The 21,365-nt window shown below is 44.9% G+C and overlaps 2 protein-coding genes across 2 annotated transcripts in view; both read left to right on the top strand.

Moving 5' to 3' along the window:
• Window positions 1-404: 404 nt before the first annotated feature.
• NUDT21 (nudix hydrolase 21) lies at window positions 405-13,912 on the top strand. The gene is made up of 7 exons (XM_081963397.1): window positions 405-678; window positions 4,802-5,002; window positions 6,018-6,081; window positions 7,754-7,843; window positions 8,066-8,141; window positions 10,431-10,545; window positions 13,623-13,912. The coding sequence occupies exons 1-7, from the start codon at window positions 434-436 to the stop codon at window positions 13,642-13,644; spliced, it is 813 nt and encodes a 270-aa protein (XP_081819523.1). The 5' UTR covers window positions 405-433; the 3' UTR covers window positions 13,645-13,912.
• Window positions 13,913-18,078: 4,166 nt separating this feature from the next.
• The window catches only part of AMFR (autocrine motility factor receptor), a 38,930-nt gene continuing 35,643 nt past the window's right edge, over window positions 18,079-21,365 (top strand). The window contains exon 1 of the mRNA XM_081963351.1: window positions 18,079-18,518. Within this exon, the coding sequence (XP_081819477.1) occupies window positions 18,252-18,518 (267 nt within the window). The 5' untranslated portion in view covers window positions 18,079-18,251. The remainder of the gene's footprint in view (window positions 18,519-21,365) is intronic.

The following is a 21,365-nucleotide window of genomic DNA, read 5'->3' as shown; positions in this document are numbered from 1 at the left end:
TAAATAAAAATCGGTCGAATTCGTATGGACGTTCATTGGGAGAGCTGTCCCGTCCTAGCGGCAGGAGATTTCCTTTTCTCGGTCGGCAGTTCGTCGGTTCGAATCCCTAGTACAGGTCTCCTGCGTGAGTGGGGGGCTGGACTAGATGACCTCCAAGGTCCCTTCCAACTCCCTTATTGTTTACTGTCACGATAGTCTTTGGTCGTGCGAGTGGCATTTAGAACCGCCGAGGGGCGGGCCCTGAGAACAGCCAATGAGCAGCATTCCTAGGCGCCTTCGGACACCCAATAGGCTCAAGCTCGTCACTCCGCTCCTTATTGGCCAAAACTGCCTCCACTGCCATTAACGACGCTCTTTTTGACCTCTCTATGGCAGTCAGCGCTTACTGACGGGCGAGGCGGCTCAGCTCCCCCCTCCGTCCTCCGCGGACTCTATGGCTCCCGGAAGTGCGGCCTGCAGGTTCCGGTGCGCCCTTTGGCGGGTGTGGAGAAGAGCGCGGCGTGAGGGACGGCGCCTTGGCGGGGAATGCTGGTGGCCTTGTGAGCCCGGCTCGCTTTCCGCCATGTCCGTCGTGCCGCCCAACCGCTCCCAGACCGGCTGGCCCCGCGGGGTCAACCAGTTCGGGAACAAATACATCCAGCAAAGCAAGCCCCTCACCCTCGAGCGGACCATCAACCTGTGAGTGGGCGCCGGGCTCGGCCTCGCTTCTTTCCCGGGGAGGGGTTGGAGCCCGTCGGGGGTCCATTTTAAGGCCCGGGCGTATCGTGTGAAAGCACTGACACGGGTCGAGTCGGGGGTTCTAACGGCTCGGCTCCCTGGGGAGCAAAGGCTTCTGCCCCCCTTTCCCCGCCTCGCTCTGCCCGAAGGCGAATGGATTCCTCTGGCGATCCAGGGGCTCCTTTTCTGGAAGCCCACCTCGTGGTCCTCTCAGCCCCCCCCTTTTTTCCTTTTGAAAACGTTTCCCTTCTCCTCCAAGAAGCTTCTTCCGCTCTGACTGGATGCTGGGGAATGGAAGGATTTTTGGTCTGATGACCCTGAAGATACAGATAAACCTCCAAGTGCTTCAAGGACCCTCTAAAAGGATGCAAATGAATGGAAGGGTTTATACTCCTTGCAGACAGCTGGTCATTTGCATCCTTTTAGAGGGTCCTTGAGGCCACTTGGGGATTTATCTATCTCCCCATGGTCACCTGAGTGGTGCAAATGATTCCTGTAGTCTGCAGTTTTTCCCCCCTCTGGGAATCCGTTCCTATTCCCACATTATTCCAAGGCTGTTCATCCCAAATTGTACAGCTAAAAGTCCGTAGAGATTCTCAGTCATCCAGATTGTGGTTGTCCCAAAGGTGCTTTTTCAGGAGGCCACTGGACTTTCTGGTTCTTTCTTTGAAGACGTTTCGCTTCTCATCCAAGAAGCTTCTTCTGCTCTGACTGGATGGTGGGGAATGGAAGGATTTATATTCTGATGACCCTGAAGACACAGATAAGCCTCCAAGTGCTTCAAGGACCCTCTAAAAGGATGCAAATGACCACCTAACTGCAAGGTATATAAATCCTTCCATTCCCCACCATCCAGTCACAGCTGAGAAAAGTCTACAGATTTATAGCTATCCAATTTGGGATGAAGACCCTTGGAATGGTGTGGACTCTAGGAATGGATTTCTAGAGGAGAAAAAATTGCAGACCACAGGATCCATTTGCACCACTCAGGTGACCCTGAGGACACAGACAAACCTCCAAGTGGCCTCAATGACTCTCTAAAAGGATGCAGATGACCAGCTGTCTGCAAGGAGTATAAAACCTTCCATTCCCCACCATCTGGTCAGAGCTGAAGAAGCTTCCAGTTGCCTCCTAAAAAAGCACCTTTGGTACAACCATGACCTGGATGACTGAAAATCTCTACAAACTTAGGAGGACTGAAGTTTGTGATGCTGGGATTTCCTTGTGGTCTCCCTTCCAAGTGCTTAACAGAGTGATCTTAATTCTTAACAGATCAGATTATTATTATTATTATTATTATTATTATTATTATTATTATTATTATGTATGCTGCTCCATGAAGTCAACTGATCTTTAATATTTTTCTTGTGTGCTGCTCCACAAACTGTTCAAAATATAGATTTCTTTCTCCCCAGTTTGACTTAACCACTTCTTGCTATATTTATGTATTATTATTATTTTTTTGGCAAGATTATGGAAGTAGTTTGCCATTCTTTGCCCAGGAGTTTTTAGTTTCCCAATCTGCTCTATGACCCCAAATTACCAGGTGGCCCCCTTTAAATAAGGGATGATTCAGTGTATTGTGGAGATTGTCAGTCATCTGAGTCCCTTTGGGGAGAGGGGGCGGTATAAAAGTCCAAATAAAGTAAAGTAAAGTAATAATTGTCTCAAAGATTTTTTTTTCAAAAGGCAACTGGAAAATGCTCCCTTTTTGAGGATCTGAAAAAAAATTGCCTTTTGAAAAAAGCACCTTTGAGACAACTCATGGTTCAATGTAGTATGAGACACCCCCTCTTCCCAAAGGGTTATTTTGGTAATCAGGTTAGTAGCCTGTGTGAGTGCAGCTGTTAACTAGATGCTCAGGGGGTTTCTGGGCGAGGAACAAACCACCATACAAATTGAAATTCCGTTTCTGAGGATGCCTGTGTTGGTCTTCTTACTGGGTTTACTAACGTCTGTGCATGATGTAAACAATGATGAAGGCTTAACCATACATGTGCTGCTAATTACTTTTGCATGATTTGCACCCAGTTCATATGTTGGACACTTTTTTGAGAAAACATGTATCTAATCCATGCGTGTACTTTTTTGTGCTTAGACTCCTGACCCAAACCTTATAGGCATGCGTCCTTGTTTTGCAGCACATGATTTATGATAAGTATGTATGCAGCATCATGTATTTGGTTTGCATTCATAATGTGTGCTATAGTTTGATAGTAACTTGTAAATAAGTGTGTGAATTTTTATGGTGAAACTTAAGATGATGTGAACATTTTAAGTGCTAAGAGTAACATCTGCCCAATATTTTTTCTGCAAAGCAGAAGATTAAACATAGTAAAAGCACAATCTTTGATTTGGGAGGTTTTTTTTTTTTTAATTAAGTGTCGGAATGGTACAGCTTTGATATAAATCAGGGGTTTCTCAAATCTTAGCCACTTTAAGATATGTAGATTTCAATTCCTGTCGGCTGGGGTATTCTGGGAGTTGGAAGTACGCACAACATAAAGTTGCTAAGTTTGCTAAGATTGAGAAACGCTAATATACGTAGATCTTTAAGTGAACAGCCTTTTGAAACTATCCATGAAACTGATCTTCCTAAATCAGCTGACCCTTATCATTAATAACTTCCAGTTTTTAAGAAACACTTAAAAAAAAACTGGAGCTCTAATACTGTAGTTTTGTAACTGAAAGTAAATTTCGTTCTTCAACTTAACACTTCCTAATGTGTCCCGCACAGCTCAATATATCTTTAAGTGGATTGTCAGCTGTAAGGCTTGGGTATTTTATTTCATATTTTTCTTCATCCTCCAGATTAGGGAAAATGTGCTAAAGATGCATTTTGAGATTGGCATAGAGCGGATAGTGAATTTATGGCTATCATCAGAAATATCCCGTCTCAAATGATCAGTTGAATCTCATCAATCTCTTAAGAACCATCAATCTTTTGGGTGTTTTAGAAAAAACATTTTCTCTACTCTCCAGAGCTCATGAGAAGTACCATAATTCTTACGCTGCAGTGGTAGTAGTAGCTCATGGTAGCTGACAGATGCTGACTTTGGTGCAGCTACGTTTCAGCTCTGTTCCTTTCTGCTGCATAGAAAAGCCATTATTGCTATGATACAATTGCAGATCAATCTATGAAAAAGTTAAGAGCTCCCAACTCTACAGCCTTCCATCCCGTGTCTGCATTAAGCTGTGTAATGCCCCTTCTTCTTATTTGCTTAGTTGTATCTTTATAGCTAAAGCAGCAGTTGCTTTAATCGTAAAGATAAAATTAAATCATATTCCTAAGACAGCTAGAAAGACCAGAAGTATAACTTGATTTGTTTACTCGCAGTTAGGAAATGGAGAGCTAAAACAGATTCTGGTTTCCGTTCACAACTCAAACCGAGAACTCTTTCTGCAGTCTGCCTGATTCCCTTGTTACAAGGAAATGACAGGGGCAATCAGAGCCTTCTTGCTGCTATTTTCTTCTTCATATTATCTGCCTAACAATAAATTACTCAGGAGAGTCAGGCTGCTGAAATACCTTGCTTTTGTTTTCTCCAAGTAGTTCAATTTCAATATAAGCAATTCATCTTAGATTTAACCATAGTAACAGAGGTACAGTGGTGGGTTGCTGGAGGTACGCCCCGGTACGGGCATACTGGTGCCTGCCCGGAGCACCGGATACCATTCTGGTACGGTGCTCTAGAAGGCCCGCCCACCCGCCCGTCATCCTTACCCGTCTTTAAACTCTTCGGCACTTCCGCGCACGGCGCATACAGTCGCAGAGGCTTGCGGAGGCATCACTGGAAGGTAAGATGCGCGCGCGCTGTGCGCATTTATGTGGAGGATGCTGGGCCCCATTGCAACCGTACGGGTTGCAACGGAATCCGGAACCCACCACTGCAGAGGTGGATGAATATTTCTGTAATAATCTTGTTTTGGAAGGGGTGGTGTCATAAATCCAGGAGTATCTCCTTTTTGGAAATAAATATACAGTACTAACGAGTTACAATTTGTATCTAGCAAACTCTGATAAAACCCTGAAATAGTTTCCATGAGAATTGTGTGTTGTTAAGATGTCCTTCCATCCTTCCAGGTACCCACTGACAAATTATACCTTTGGGACCAAGGAACCCCTCTACGAGAAGGACAGTTCGGTAGCCGCCCGATTCCAGCGCATGAGGGAAGAATTTGACAAGATTGGGATGAGGCGGACCGTTGAGGGGGTCCTCATTGTGCACGAACACCGACTGCCTCACGTGCTGCTCTTGCAGCTGGGCACAACCTTCTTCAAACTGTAAGTCGACATCCCTTTCGGGGTTTTCTTAAGCTGAAGCTGCCCAGCTCTTTGTCAAGGACACCTGGCAACATCTTGAGTGGCAATACCCAAGCTTACATTTGCGGTTTACAGCATCCCGCAGTCACACGACTGCAATATATGCCAACATGCCGTTTTTCCTTGCAGCTGTCGTTTGTTTCCATTTTCCAGAAAAAAGCTGCCCCTTGTCAGATAGTGGACTCTCATAGCGACTGTGGTGTTCATTTAACAGCTGGCTGGGTTGGGAATTCTGGGAGCTGAAGTCCACATATCTTAAATTTGCCAAGGTTGGGAATTTCATGGAAATTCCAAGCTCTAGAAAAGTTGGAAATAACTGACCTGGGCAGATCATCTGCCTGCCAGCAATTCTGGATTCTGTCCTGGATTTAACTTATTTAAGTTATTAGCCCATATCTAGTTCATTTACCTGTTCAGGTACTGATTCAGGATATCCACTGCCTTGAAGTGGATAAAATGGAGTCTTCAAATCAATGACCCTTTAGCCCTCATCTTTGGATAATTCCTCCCACCATCTTCAGGTATGGAAAATGCCAGATATTCAGACATTCAGGGAGAAAATTAGGGCCTAAGCAATGATGCATTTACTTGTTTTGGCTTTCATAATAATTGCTGAACAATTATTGTTCAACGTCCCTTTTTGGAAAACTTTAGATAGGAAGTGTGTCACTTTAAAACAACATTGTTAAGTAAAGAATGCTGAGCATAACCTTAATTTTTTGCATTGAAAAGGTTTTGGAATAGTTCAAGCATTCTCTGTAATAATATTTTCCCTAAAATATTCTCAATATTTAAAAAAAAGAAACACAATATAGACATTATTAGTAATTCTCCTGCTTAAAGTGTGTTAGCACCCCTGCTTCATGATTAATGTGTGAATTCTTTACAATTTAAGCTTACGTATTAGTTTTATATTTTTGCCTCTATAAAATGAAGTGACAATATTTAAAAAAAACATCTTTTATGTTTTCATCAGGCCGGGTGGTGAGCTTAATCCCGGAGAGGATGAGGTAGAAGGTCTTAAACGTTTAATGACAGAGGTAAGCACTACCTTTATTCAAACTATTATTCTAAGAAATAGTCATTTAGAGAAGGGGCAGCCTGGAAAGATAGAATAGAATGGAATTCTTTATTGGCCAAGTGTGATTGGACACACAAGGAATTTGTCTTTGGTGCATGCTCTCAGTGTAAGAAAAAGAAAAGATACATTCATCACGAATCATACGGTCCCACACTTAATGATAGTCATAGGATACAAATAAGCAATCAAATCATACTAGGAAACAATATAAATCGTAAGGATACAAGCAACAAAGTTAATCATACAGTCATATGTGGGAGGAGATGGGTGATAGAAAAGAGAAGATTAATAGTAATTAGTAATGCAAACTTAGTGAATAGTTTGACAGCGGTGAGGGAATTATTTGTTTAGCAGAATGATGGCATTCGAGAAAAAACTGTTCTTGTGTCAAGATGTTCTCCCTTTTTCTCTGCAAGACATTTTGGACTCCCCTCTCTCTTCCTGTAAGTATAGGATAAAGCGAATACATGTTTTGCATTAGAAATTCGAATAAACTGTTTAAAACAAGACATTCCTTTGCCTCAGGTCTTCACTTTCTCAGAATGACTTAAAAACGACATCGTGAAAATGTTCGTATACAATGTTTAATATTGGTTCATTACCCTTCCTGTACTTTGAAGGCAAACAATACACCACAATTCTCAAAATATGAGACTAGGAATAAGTCTCTATTCCAGTTCCAGGGGGCAGAATTGTAGTTAGAGATTCAAAAGAGCAGGAACTGTTTTATGCATGGCTCACTCCAAATATTTAGGACCTTATTGCTAGTTTTGTCACTGGCAATAAAAGTTTTTAACAATGGTAGTTAAATCTCTTTCTGTTCAAATATATAATCATTGGCTTTATTTTAGTATTGAGCCTCTCTCGTGCTTTTCATTTTAATTATTTGCCTGGTTCTCGGGCAGTAATTCAGAAGTGATCATGTTCAGAAGCCGTAGCCCATTTGGAACAAGTTCATCAGTAACATTTACAGATTAGTTCTGTTGGTAAATTTGAATTCAATTGTCATAACTCTTCCAAAGATTTCACACGCAATATAGGAATGTTATTTATGTGTAAATAAATTAACCTGTAACTCATTTAAAGTAATAAAATAATTTTGAATCTGAATAAAGATGACAAATAAAATTGGATGTTTTATTATTTTTACCCATATATCAATATTTTTCCTAGGATGTATAAGGGAGATCTAAAGTACCCCCTTTCACTTCAGATTCCGTGTGTGTGTGTGTGTGTGTGTGTGTGTGTGTGTCTGAAGTTACATTATTACATGGTTTTTAAAAAGTGGTTTAGAACTAATAAAATCATTCTCAGAAATATGCTTCAGGAAAATCCAGTATAGTATATAGTTCTGGGCTGTTTCAGTTACTCTTCTAAGGATTTACTGGAAGAAGGTGCTCTAGAGATTTGGGAAAAATATATGTGTTGCAGTGACAAATAACTGTCAGATCAAATGGTGGATATGCTCTTAATAAACTAGACTGCAACTCTTGCCAAGCCCCTGAATGCTTCTTAATTGTTGATACAAAAAATGCTGACCGCTGGCCTTAATGCTGAGCCAATTATATTCTGCCTCCGTGAATTGCCTGGAAATGCATTAAGACTTTAACCTGCAATCTGTATTTTGACAGATACTAGGACGTCAAGACGGCGTCCTTCAAGACTGGGTCATTGATGACTGCATTGGTAACTGGTGGAGACCGAATTTTGAGCCCCCACAGGTGAGAATTGAAGCCAACCCTTTAATTTAAACCAGTGATTCTCAAATGTCGCCCCTTTAAGATGTGAGGAATCCTGGGAGTTGCAATCCACAGACCTTATGGTGGTCAAGAAACAATTGATTTAAATGATAATGACATGACTCGATCTGTTCCAAAAGTGAGTTAATTAATTGTTGATCCCAAGATGCCAAGTAAATAACCCTTTTTTATTGTATCCCGCAGTACCCATATATTCCAGCTCATATCACAAAACCAAAGGAGCACAAGAAGCTCTTCTTGGTTCAGCTCCAAGAAAAAGGTAAGCAGCAGGTTCTTACGGCTTTATTTCCTGGAAATGGGAGAGCAGAGTTCCAGGTAAAAGTCAAGATGACCAGGACCATGTAGCCCAGCCTGTATCCAGTGGATACTGCCCCTGCCAGATGTTTAGGTGACATCTTCTCACTCATGGTCAATACCTGTCCTACCTGCAGAAGTAATGGGATCACTCTTGGCCACAAGCTTTTTGTGAAACAATGGAATGGAATGGAATGGAAAATATGAAATGGAATTAGGATAGGATAGGATAGGATCGAATCAATAATTCATTAAGAATCCTAAGATACAACACTTAGTGATAGTCACAGGTTACTAATAAGCAATCAAATTATACTAGGAAACAAATGAAACAATATAAATTTTAAAAATACAAGCAACATGGTTATAATAAGTGGGAGGATATAGGTAATAGGAAGGATGGAGGAAATAATAGTAATACAGTCTTAGTAGATGATTTGGCAGTGTTGTGGGAATTAGTTGTTTAGCAGAGTGATGGCATTCGGGAAAAAACCGTCCTTGTGTCTAATTGTTCTGGTGTGCAGTGCCCTATAGCATCATTTCGAGGGTAGAAGTTGAAACAATTGATGTCCAGGATGTGAGGGGTCTGTAGATATTTTCACAGCCCTCTTTTTGACTTGTGCAGTGTACAGGTCCTCAATGGAAGGCAGGTTGGCAGTAATTATTTTTCTGGAGTTCTAATTATCCGTTGAAATCTGTGTCTGTCTTCTTTAACCCTAACCCAGAAAAGGCAACTGGACTGTTTTTTCCTTGAGGAAGAAGAGGTTTTGCTTCTCATCCAATAAGCCATCCCTCCACCATCCAGTCAAACCGAAGGATTTTCTTGGATGAAAAGCAAAATACCTTTTTCAAAGAAAAAACAGCCCAGTTGCCTTTTGAAAGGAAAAAAAAAAGCAGCTTGGAGACAATGAATATACAGTGGTACAAAGTCATTCGGGTTTATTTTTCACATGCTGCCTGTGCAGTGGTGGTTGCTCCAACCTCAGCACCTTCGTGAGATTTTAATCGGGTATTTTTTCCTTGTAGAAACTCCCCAACACCTGCCTGCTTTCAGATGCTTGGCTTCAAATATCAGCCCCAGCTTGCTATGCTAAAGGATAGGTGATAGATATAGGAAGTCCTAGATTTACATCCGTTCCTTTAGCGACTTCGAAGTTATGGCACTGCTAAAAAGAAACAAAATAAAAAGACTTAATGACCAGTCCTCGCATTTACAACTGTCACAACATCCCCATGGCCATGAGATGAGAATTCTTGGCAACCGGCATGTACTTACAATGTCTGCACCATCCCAGGTTCATAGGATGGCCATTTGTGAACTTCCCAGCAAGCTTATGACACGCAAGGTCAATGAGGGAAGCCAGATTTGCTTAAGGACCACGACAAAAAAGGTTGTAATATGAGGTGCGACTCACTTAGCAACCACCTTGCTCGGTGGTGGAGGTTCCAACCCCAAAAGCGGTTGTAAACTGAGGAACTACCTTTGTTTAATCCAACAATAATTGGAAACTTGTGCCTTTCCTGGTTCTACCCAGGAGTCTTGCATTAATGTTACACTGCTTTTCCTTCAGTATAACAGTTTTACCTATTTATCCGTACTTGTAGTCCTTGACCACAGTTGAGGTTTTATGTTGCTAAGTGAGACATTTGTTAAGTGAGGTTTACCCCATTTTATGACTTTCCTTGCCACGTTTGTCAAGTGAATCACCACAGTTGTTAAATTAGTAATATGATTAACTTTGCTTGTCAGAAGGTCACAGAAGGTGATCAGATGACCCCAGGACACTGCGACCGTCATAAATATGAGTCGTTTTTTTGCATCCGAATTCTGATCACGTGACCATGGGGATGCTAGATGGTTGTAGGTGTGAAAAATGGTCATGAGTCACATTTCAGTGCTGCTGTAACTTTGAACCGTCACTCAGTGAACTGTTGTAAGTCGAGGACTATGTGTATTGCTCCAAGAACTACATTTAGCTAGGCGACTATGCGTTCCTTTTGAATGTAGCATTTAGCTAACTTGCTGAACTTTTCTGAAGACCAATCCCAGTGTTAATGCCTGAATGCGCGTTTTTCTAAATATTTTGCAATGAATGCAACAGGCTTTCAATAATGGAAACCCCTTTTGATCATACTTTCTGATCTGTGCATCGGTGGTGACGGGAATAGCAGGAGGCAAATAATTTTATTCTGCTTGTGCTATGAACCAGATGAAGGACAAACTAAGTTGCTTCTTCCCTTGAATTTGTTCCAGCTTTGTTTGCGGTCCCCAAAAACTACAAGCTAGTAGCTGCTCCTTTATTTGAGCTTTACGACAACGCGCCGGGCTACGGTCCTATCATTTCCAGCCTCCCGCAACTTTTGAGCAGGTAGAGTACACTTGCAGCTCTGTGTGTTTTGTGGGAAATGGAGGTGCTTTCTTGAACCCCCATCTTTTAATTCCAGGGGAGGGGCTGGCCGATCCTTTTAAAGGAGGAGAGCTTGGATCAAGTCAGGGTGGATTTGATTTAAGTCCACAATTCAAATCACTAGCAAAAAGACTCGATTTAAATCATAGTTTCTAAAGAGCAACTGTCGTTTCTATCCCGCAGTGGCTTCTCCTCTGACCCACTGTTGACTCACCGACCGTCCCATTCACTTTAATGGGACAGCTGGTGATGCAGCAATGACACAACAAGGTGAGGGACGTGGCAGGGAGCAGGTAAATGGATGCCTGCTAACAGGCGCTGCCATGATGGATCTGAAATGACAGCTGCTCTTTAATATTATATTTATAAGCTGCTTAGAAGGTTTCACTTTCATTTTTATTGCTCACCCTTCTCACACTTAGAGCCTGGTGGTACAGATGTATTTCTCTTCCAACAATCATACAGTTTGTCGTGTACATAGATTTGCAAAGCAGTGGGATAAAAGAATATTCCTGAACTCTGTTTTATGATTTATCTCATGGTTGCTGTGAAATTGTGTGAATGTATCAATGCAGTGCACGTTATCTCAGCTTGCAAAGCTTGGATTCATTGAATGAGCTTACCCCAAAAATGTAAATATTGCAGAATATACAGCCTTGTGCTACATAACTAAGCTCCATTTCATGCTGAAGAAACTAAATTATTAATGTATCTTAAATAGAAAACTACCTTTAGATAGATTTTTTACTCCGAAACCATTTTTAAAAAATAAATTTGATAAAAAAAATCTGATTTAAATTTAAAAAGAATCCAATTTAAATGAAAGAAATCTGATTTTTTTTTTGAATCATCGATTTTTATCCACCCTGGATCAAGTTAACTTAAGAAGCAAAGCTTGCTCCCTCTCTTTCTGTGCAACTACGGTATTTGGTTAGAGATTGTGAGGGGAAAAAAAGTTTTGTGGAGCAAAGGAATGTACATTTTCTTCTCTTGACTATGTCTTATCACTAGTGATAGATATTCTGTACCTCTGGCAGCGTTACTCTTGGATGATGACGTTGCTGATTCAGTCTGAGATTCTGGAATTCTGCTCTTAACACCATTATTAAATTTCTACACCGTTCATCGCATCTAAGTTGCACAAAAGCATCCAGCATAACCAAAACCACATAAATACCCAAATCAAAGCAGAGCTGAAAAACAAAGTTAAAACAAGTTAAAATGTACAAGTAAAAATAAATCGGGTTAAAATTCAAAGATTAGGAGGTTAACCAGGCATTTCTAGCCCTTTGGCTGATAAAAAGCGCGGATTTATGCAGATGGTCCATCCTTCATCTCCTTCACAGAGTTTTGAAGTCTTGAGACGCTGAAACTTTTTCAGGAGTTCTCATTAATGGAGTTGCAAATGTAGCAATAATGCCGGAGAGCTGAACAAGTAAAAAGTCTGGCCATCCAAAATTGGCCATTTGCTTCCAGATTTTGAAAATGCAGTCTTGCAGGGCTCAAGGGACCAGAAACTCTCGCCTGGACTACTGCAATGCTCTCTACATGGGGCTTCCCTTGGGACGCATCCGGAGACTGCAGCTAGTTCAGAACGCAGCCGCGCGGGTTATTATGGGAAGTACACGTTACTCCCACGTAACACCTCTCCTGCGCGAGCTGCACTGGCTACCTGTGGCCTTTCGGGTGCGTTTCAAGGTATTGATCACCATCTTTAAAGCGCTCCATGGCAGTGGACCTAGTTACCTGCAGGATCGCATCCTACCACACACGTCCCTGCGACCTATCCGCTCACACAGAGAGGGGCTCCTCCTGGTGCCGTCTGCTAGTCAATGCCAGCGGGCGACACCTAGGAGTAGATCCTTCTCTGTGATGGGCCCAACCCTCTGGAATGACCTCCCCCCTGACATTCGAACTACCACCGACCTCCGTTCCTTCCGGCAAAAGTTAAAGACTCACCTATTTCAATCAGCTGGCCTGGCACTTTCTTAGTTTTACCTCCCGGGGATTTATTCATTTTAATTGGGTTTGGGGTTTTAAAAAGTTTTTAATATACTATATACTATATTTAATATTTATTATTCTATGTACAGTCTTGCAACCTCCTCCACCTACGTATTTAATTATTTAACTGTTTTGTATGTATTTTATAACGTATTTTAGTGACTGTACACCGCCCCGAGTCCCTTCCGGGAGAGGGGGCGGTCTATAAATATGAATAATAAATAAATAAATAAATAAAATGCCAACCAAGGGCTGCCTGCATTCTCAGTATGAGAGGAGGCAAAAGTCCCAATTGTATTCTGACCTAGGCTTCTCCAAACCGCAAAGCAGACTCCTTGTCTTGACAAAATACCCTGTTTATTAATTGACTGTGAATTCCTCTCATTCAAATCCAGCAAAATCTTTCAAGGATTAATATACAGTCACAGACTTATCCGGCTTGGAGAGCTGCCAGGCCGGTATCTTCAAACCTTGGCAAGGAGCCTCTGAGAGTCACCAACCAATTAAACGAACTAATTGCCTCCTGCAAACTCCACTCCCCCTTCGCTCCTCTTTTATTTCCTCTGGGAGGGGCCATTCATCGTCCACCTGTGGCCTTACTCCCAAGTCCACCCCTGTTCTTTAGCTGTTCCTTTTGTCTGGCAACTCTGCACATGCACACACTGGGAACAGGCTCCAGCTGTTCCTCTGCCCCACTGCTGTCTGACTCTGAAGGCAGCTGATAACTGGCATAGGGCCCTGGCCCCCTGACACAGAGCCCTCATCAGAGCCTTCCCCAGACTCCAGGACTGGCCCAGGTTCCTCCCCAACCCTCCTCACTGTCCGAATCTGCTGCCAGCTCTGTTGGCTGCTGGCGGGCCACAACAAATTGCTATGAACCACGTACATCGCCTAAATTGTGCTCCAAAATTTTTTGAGGTGCACAGAAAGCGAGCCAACATGCAATTTCCTAGGAATTTTTTTTTAAATCCCTTTTAAATTGAGATTATAATTTAATTCAATTTATCCTCTTTTCTTTCCACTCTCTTTGGCAGGTTCAATTTTATTTACAACTGAATTTCCTGAATTTCTGTGAGTAGAAGCCGTCTCTGTGAGAACAGCTTTAAAATGTAGAAGAGAAAATGTGACGCAAGGATTTTTTTTTAAATGTCTCTCTTTCTCCTTTGAGTTTCCCCCCTCCCCTCCCCAACTTTCTACTATCTGAATAGGAAAGAGTATCTTGACTGTTTAGACAATGGGATAAGAAGTGTATTTGCATTTTAATCACTTACGTTGTGATAGTCACCTGATTTTTTTTAAATAACATTAAACAAAAATGGACTCAGTTGTGCGTTGACGTGTGGCTCTTTTTTAAAATGTGTAAGGGAAGTTTCTATCCATTGGCTGATAGTATTCGGAGGTGGGGGCACTTAATGGAGGTGGTCTTCAGTGTTTTAACCATATCTTGGAAAATAAAATAAAAAATGTTGAGACCAGATAATAAGTGGATATCGCATGAGGATTTCTGGAAACTTGCTTGGCTGAAATTTGAGGTAGTTTTTCGCCAGAAGATTTGAATCTGTAGTTTTGTCTAGAAAAGCTGGCAAAAAGGTGGGATAGATACCAGTTGGTTTGGTTTAGTGGTTAAGGCATCAGGGTAGAAACCAGGAGACTCTGAGTTCTAGTCCTGCCTTTGGCCTAAAGCCAACTGAATGACCTTGGGCCAGTCTCACTCAGCCAGGAAGGAGGAATGGCAAACCACTTGTGAAAGTTAGGAGAAAGGGGGAGAAGAAGGAAAAGAATTAAAAGTGGAAATTTTTGAGAGCCTAAGAGGAAACGGTGAGAAGAGGAAGAAAAGGAAAAAGAGTTACATTAGTAGACTAAAGAGAATAGTAGCAAGATTGTTATTGTGATGTAACTAATTAAGAAATAAAGAAATGATAGATTGTTAATTGTAGAAAAAAGTTGAAAGAAATGCTCTCTATGTTTAAATAGAATTAGAGGATGTATGCTGTTTATAGCAAAATATTACCAATGGAGAAAATAAGAAATGAAAATTTGGTGTAACTTTGAAGGGGAAATGGAAGATATTGTTTATGTATTAAGAAAAAATAACTATAAAGAAGAAAAATTATAGAAGATAATAATTTGGCTGAAAGTGAAAACGAAACTATGATTGTAAAAAGGACTATGTAAATGGAGGATGTAAAAGAAAAGACTCAGGCAATTCTTTGTTCCTATAATATGTATAATTTGTATTAAAAAATAAAAAACCTTGAAAGGGCAAACCACTTCTGAAAAAAAATTGGCAGGAAAACTGCAGGGACTAGTCTGGGAAAGAAGGGAGGGAAGGAGGAAAGTGAGGGAGGGAAAGGAAGGAAGGAAGGGGTATCCCATTGCATCAAACTTACTCAGCTCTTGCCATGCCATTTTTCTCTCTGCCTTCCATAGAACTGAAGAGGAAGGAAGCTAAAGAAATATAAACTAAATATACAGGACTACTCAGAGTGAGCAAGTGACCCCAGAGTTTCAAATTGTGTCATGCCTCTTATCAGCTGAGGCCAGCAAATTCATTTCTACAGGCGTCTGTGCAAAAATGCTGATTTCTGGCTCGCATATTGTTGTTGCATTGCAGAGAAGTAATTTTCACATTTAATATTTGTACTCTTATGTCGATGACTAGCTTGGCCAGTTTGGCTCCCGGGGCCATGCAATTTTGTTGGTTCAAGGCTTCCATTTTACTGTCAAAATACATATGTCTGAATAATGGGGATTCCCTTTCATGTTTAAATTGTATTTTGGTTTATTGCTATGCTACTGCAGGTAGTCCTCAACTTACGACTGCAATTGAGCCTGGGATTTATGCAGCCAAGTGAGAAATTTGTTTAGTGAGTTTTGCCCCATTTTACAACTATTCTTGCCATAGTTGTTAAGTGAATCTTCACGGTGGTTAAGTGAATTTGGCGTCCCAATTGACTTTGCTGGTCAGAAAGTTGCAAAAGGGGATCGACATGATCCCAGGACACTACAACCGTCATAAATGTGAGTCAGTTGTCAAGCATCCCATGGGGATGCTGCATCAGACAGATACAGGAGGTGTGAAAAATGGACAAAAGTCACTTTTTTCAATGCCGTTGTAACTTTGAATGGTCACTAAATGAATTATTGTAACTACCTGTATATACATACATACATACATACATACATACATACATACATACATACATACATACATACATATATATATAAAGCATTCATTCTGACTCCTTCAAAATGGCAACTGGGTGTGCATTTGTGGGTTAGGTTTATACATACTTGACCAAACCACAATATAGAAGTGCTATAAAAATTAGTTTTGTTTATTCCTAAACAGAGGTAGATAGGAAAGTAGATTTGTATTAGGAAACCGGTCATGCATGTTTCATGTACACTAACACACAGAAACACGTATGTGTAGTACATAAAGAGAACACAAAAACAAATTCAGTTCCTGGACTCTCAATCCTAGCCAGAAATGATGGAAGTTGTCTTTAAAAAAAACACGAAACACCCGGCAGTCGGCAGCTGCTGTACCAGGTGCTTCATTTCACAGCGCTTCAAAGCAATCCGGCCCAGGCAGGTTGACATTTTTTACAGGCCTAAAGCAGCACCTGACGTGCCGTGCAAGAGGAGGTATTGCTTGACGGGAAAGACCAAAGTCTAGAGGCCACACGGTGCAGCGTGTGACGTTTGGTAGCCTGAACGAAGGGCTCAAAAGGATGAATCACCAGGACAGGATGTGACTCTCTCTAAGGCAGGGCTCAACTGCCTGGGAGGGAAGCATTTTGCTTGTATGTTTATATTCCAGGAGTTCAAAACTGCTTAGGAAACCTGCCTTCTACTGCAGGGCTGGGGGATTCAGTCTTCTGACCGAGGCTTCCCAAAATCACGGAGGCGACTCCTTGTCCCGACAAAACCCTTTTCTATTAAGCTAATGTGAATTCCTCTCATTCCCATCCAGCAAAGTCCCGGCAAACAGTCTTTTCTTTTCTAAAGTTAAGTATTTTATTACCAAAATTATTACGTCTCTTGGGAAAGTTCAAATATTACAGCACAGTGTGCAACTCCACTTGAGGGTAGCACTGCAGCCCCCCTGCACTCCCGGTGGATTCCTACCCTTCCTAGCACCAGGAATAAGTGGGGTGCTTCATTTCTCTGCCTGCCGAACTCTAGATGGATCCTTGCAATGCTGCAAACAATCTTTCAAGGGTGAATTGACAACCACAGACCTTATCAGGCTTGGAGAGCTGCCAGGCTGATACATTCGCAACAAGAAAATAATTGGCAAGGAGTCTCAGAGTCACAAACAAATCTTTACACTAATTAAGCAAACTAATTGTCTCCTGCAAACTCCACTTCCCTTTCGCTCCTCTTTTATTTCCTCTGAGAGGGGCCATTCATCATCCACCTGTGCCTTTACTCCCGACTCAGACCTTGTTCCTTAAGTGTCCCCTCCTGACAACTTTGTGCATGCGCACACTGGGAACAGGCTCCAGCTGTTCTGCCCCACTGATCTCCGACTCTGAAGGCAGCTGATAACTGTCAAACGGCTCTGGCCCCATCTCTGCCTCCGACAGAGCCCTCATCAGAGCCTTCCCCAGACTCCAGGATTGGCCCATGTTCCTCCCCAACCCTCCTCACTGTCCAAATCTGCTGCCAGCTCTGCTGGCAAGCAACAACATTCTGGAAGACCACAAGTCTTTAAAGCTCCCAGGTTTGGGCATGGCTGGCTGGGGTATTCTGGGAGTTGAAGTCCACAAGTCTTAAAAGTTCCCAAGTATGGACACCCCTGGACTAGAGACTCTGTCACTTATCTGACAGTCTAACTTCTGCCTGAGGGGGAGGGCTGGACTAGAAGACCTCAAAGGGTCCCTCCCAGCTCTCTCCCACTCTAAGAACCAGCCCCAAGGTACAAGGGGGAGGCCGATCCCACCCACCCCCGGCCATCTCTCCCCCCCTCTCAACCCATTGACCCGTCAAGCCCACTCACTCATCCCCCCTGCCCACCCTTCCCCCAGGATGGGGGTGCGTGTGGTGTTGTGCCTTCCGCGTGGCCGTTTTCCCCAAGCCCCTCCGCCCCCCACCCCACGGGCGCAGCCCCTTCCCTCCCCCCAAGCCCCTCCGCCCCCTCCCACGGGCGCAGCCCCTTCCTGCCCTCCGCCCACTCTCCCACGGGCGCAGCCCCTTCCCTCCCCCCTAAGCCCCTCCCCTCCCCCCCAAGCCTCTCCGCCCCCACGGGCGCAGCTTCTCCCCCTCCCACGGGCGCAGCCCCTCCGCCCCCCCCCGGCAGCTCCCTGGGCAACATTGTAGCAAAGGTGGGGGGGCGAGTAAGGCAGCCCCGCCCGCGGTCCGGAGAGCCCAGCGGAGGCTTCGTCGCCCGGTCGGCCGTGCGGCTTCCGGGCCGCCTTGCCCTGCCCGGCCGTGGGGAGCCCTCGGGCGGGTAGCCAGCCCGTCCCGGCTCCTCCTCCTCCTCCTCCCGCACCGCCTTCTCCTCCAGCCTCCGCCTCCCGGCCAGGCAGGCAGCGCAGTCCGTGTCGGCCCTGCCCTGCTCCGGTGCGGCGGCGGAGCGAGCGAGCGAGTGAGCGAGCGGTGGGTCGGCAGAGGCCGCGGTTGCCGGGAGACCCCGGGCATCCCCCGCCGCCGCCATGCCGCTGCTCTTCCTGGAGCGCTTCCCGTGGCCCAGCCTGCGCGTCTACGCGGCGCTCAGCCTCCTGGCCCTGCTGGGCTCCCTGCTCAGCGCCTACAGCGCCCTCCGCCAGGCCGGCAGCCCCCAGCCCGGCCCCGGCCCGCCCGAGGGGGAAGCGCCGGCCCTCCAGCCGCCCCCGACGCCGGCCCTGCCGCTGCCCCCGGGACACGGCCCCGCCGCGCTGGACCTCGCCTACTACCTGCTCTCCGACGGCCTCTGCGTCTGGGTGAGTGTCGGGGGGGGGGGGGCGGAGAGGGGGAGGCGGCGGACTCCGGGGTCCATGAGCCCCAGCTGGCGGGTGGTGGTGAAGATAGAGGAACTTAGGGGGGTGGATTCGGGGTCCCATTGTCCCCAGCTGCCGAGGGGATGAGAGACAGGAAGCTAGGGGGATGGACTTCAGGTCCCATTATCCACAGCTGGGGAGTATGTGTGTGTGAAGGCAGAAGAGCCTAGGGGATGGACTCGGGGTCCCATTGTCTCCAGCTGGCCCCGAGGGGATAAGAGGCAGGAAGCTAGGGGGATGGACTTCAGGTCCCATTATCCACAGCTGGGGGGTGTATGTGAAGACAGGAGCCTAGGGAAATGAACTCTGGGTTCCATTCTCCCCAGCTGGTGGCGGATGGGGGGAGAGGAAAAAAAGATAGAGGAACCTAGGGGGATGGACTCAGGGCCCCATTATCCCCAGCTGACAACAGGGAGAGATAGAGTGAACCTAGGGGGATGGACTCCGGGTCCCTTTATCCCCAGCTAGTGGGGGTGGTGATTGAAGTTAGTGGAGTCTAGGGAGTTGGAATCTGGGTCCCATTATCTCCAGCTGACGAGGGGGTGAGAGATAGAGAAAATCTAGGGAGATGGATTCCGGTTCCCATTATCCTCAGCTGGTGTGTGTGTATGTGGATGAAGGTAGAGGAACGTATGCGATGGGCTCTAGTTCCCATTATCCCAGGATGGTGTTGTTGTTGTTGTTGTTGTTGTTGTTGGTGTGTGTGTGTAGGGGTGTCGTAGCCTAGGGTGATGCACTCCAGCTCCCATTATCCACCCCGGGCAGAGAGGGTGCCCTGCCCTGCTAGCATGACCTGGCGTTCCTGGTGAATCTTGAGTAGAGTCCGATTCCCATGGTCCTCAGCTGGGAGGGGAGGCATGGGGAGGATTGTCTTTCACTCTGCCACCTTGACAGGTTCCTTGTGACTCCGGGTCCCATGATCCCCAACTGGGATGATTGGACAATAATGGGTAATTTGAGAGCCTCGGGCGTGACTCCCAGCTTCCCTAGGTGCGGGAAATGAGAGGATGGTCCATCAATTTTTGGGGGGCCTCTTTGCCTCCCTCTGTGGGAGTGTCCCAATTCCAGTTTATTCTACACCGTCCAGCCTCTTCAGGGAAGATGGGCATTGTAGTCTCATCCTTAGCCAACCTGGCTGACAGAAAAGGCTGCTCCTGAAGGATGTGCATGGGTGGGATTGAGGGATGGGCCTTCGGAGAATGAGTTGGCCACCAGCATTTGGAGAGCTCCACCCTACTCTGTTGGCTGAGTTTTGGGGAGTTGTAGTCAACAGCATTTTGATGGGCCCACCTAGATATAAGAGGAGGACCCAGGTCTACTCTTCTTCCCCATCTCTACGACAAACAAACCATGATGTGATGACAGTTATGGTCCATTTGGAGAACCCCATCATCTGAGGCCAACACAGACATGGAGGATGGTACCTTCCTCCTAGCCACGTTTGGAAAACGGGGCCAATAGCACAAGGATGGGGCCAATGTGTCAGTCAGGAAGTAAAATTATGACAGAGGGAGCAGGTGTCAGGTGGTAGGAGCACTCATTGAAGCTACTCTGAGCTCTAGGCCGGATTGAGTGGGAGGGATTGGCTCAGAGACCCCCAGGATAGCTTTGCGCTCGAGAAGAACAGGAAGCTTCCCATGTCTAGCTCGGCCTTGAGTGATGTGTGGGTAGAAGACGTTTTCTGGCGTCTGTGTGAGACGATGAAGAAAATCATGGAAAATGTGAGGTCTCGAAAGAGCTGTGGGAAGGGAGGCATTGAAGTTGCTTTGGGGTCAAACATGAAGAATATCTAGGCTGCAGGCATGTCTCTTAACCTGGCACGAACAGTTGGTTTGGATTGCATCTCCCATCGCCTTGGACGATGGCTGGGATTTAGGGAAGCTGTAGTCTGTCAATCTGAGGTTATCCTCGGCTTGATCGCCACGATGGACAAATTCTCGAATTTGCTTAGAAAGAGATCTTGGTTTCTAAGAAAAGAGCCAAGCTTTGGTTCTCTCAACAGGTTGCTTTAAAACAGCGGTTCTCAACCTGTGGGTCGGGACCCCTTTGGGGGGTCGAACGACCCTTTCACAGGGGTCGCCTAAGACCATCGGAAAACACATATTTTCGATGGTCTTAGGAACCCAGACACCAATTTGATGGTTGGGGGTCACCACAACATGAGGAACTGTATTAAAGGGTCGCGGCATGGGGAAGGTCGAGATCCACTGCTTTAAAAAGACCTTAATTTAATTTAATTTAATTTATTAAATTTCTAGACCGCCCCCTCTCCCCGGAGGGACTCGGGGCAGTGTACAGGAATAAATTTAAAACATACAAACAATCATACACATAAGTAAAAATCAGATTAAACAGCCCCTGTACACTTTATAAAAATTAAAAAACAGACCTTAAAACCAATCTTAAAAAATTTAGAAATAGGACTGAGGTGGGATAGGTGGAATTAGGCCAAGCCGGCTAGAACTCATCAAGCCAAACCTAGAAATGCTAGAAGGAAGAGAGAATGAAAATAATTGCGTTCCTCTGCATGTTACGTATGAAAGTCTTAGAACAGTGATGGCGAACCTTTTTGGCATGGTGCGTGCGCGCTTCTGGTTTCTGGCACGCGCAGCTAGTCATCCAGTTACTGGCACCCACGCGCATGGGATGATCAGGTGGTCGGCACGCCTGCGCACGCTGGAAAACGGAAGACCAGCTCTTCCAGGTTCCAGCACTGCCTCACGCATGAAGGCGGATCATTGCGTGCGCACGAGTGTCAGAAACCCGAAAGAGGAAAGGGTTGGAAGGGGT

This window comes from Natrix helvetica, assembly GCF_964273705.1.
Source record: "Natrix helvetica genome assembly, chromosome: 10".
Taxonomy (NCBI): Eukaryota; Metazoa; Chordata; class Lepidosauria; order Squamata; family Natricidae; genus Natrix; species Natrix helvetica.
Note: the sequence above shows the minus strand (reverse complement) of the source record. Positions and strands in the feature narration are given on the sequence as shown.

Coding starts and splice junctions, on each gene's coding strand:
- NUDT21 (XM_081963397.1), top strand. CDS start 434: ATGGCTCCCGGAAGTGCGGCCTGCAGGTTCCGGTGCGCCCTTTGGCGG. Junction 6,082..7,753: donor TTAAACGTTTAATGACAGAG/GTAAGCACTACC, acceptor GTATTTTGACAG/ATACTAGGACGTCAAGACGG. Junction 7,844..8,065: donor CGAATTTTGAGCCCCCACAG/GTGAGAATTGAA, acceptor TGTATCCCGCAG/TACCCATATATTCCAGCTCA.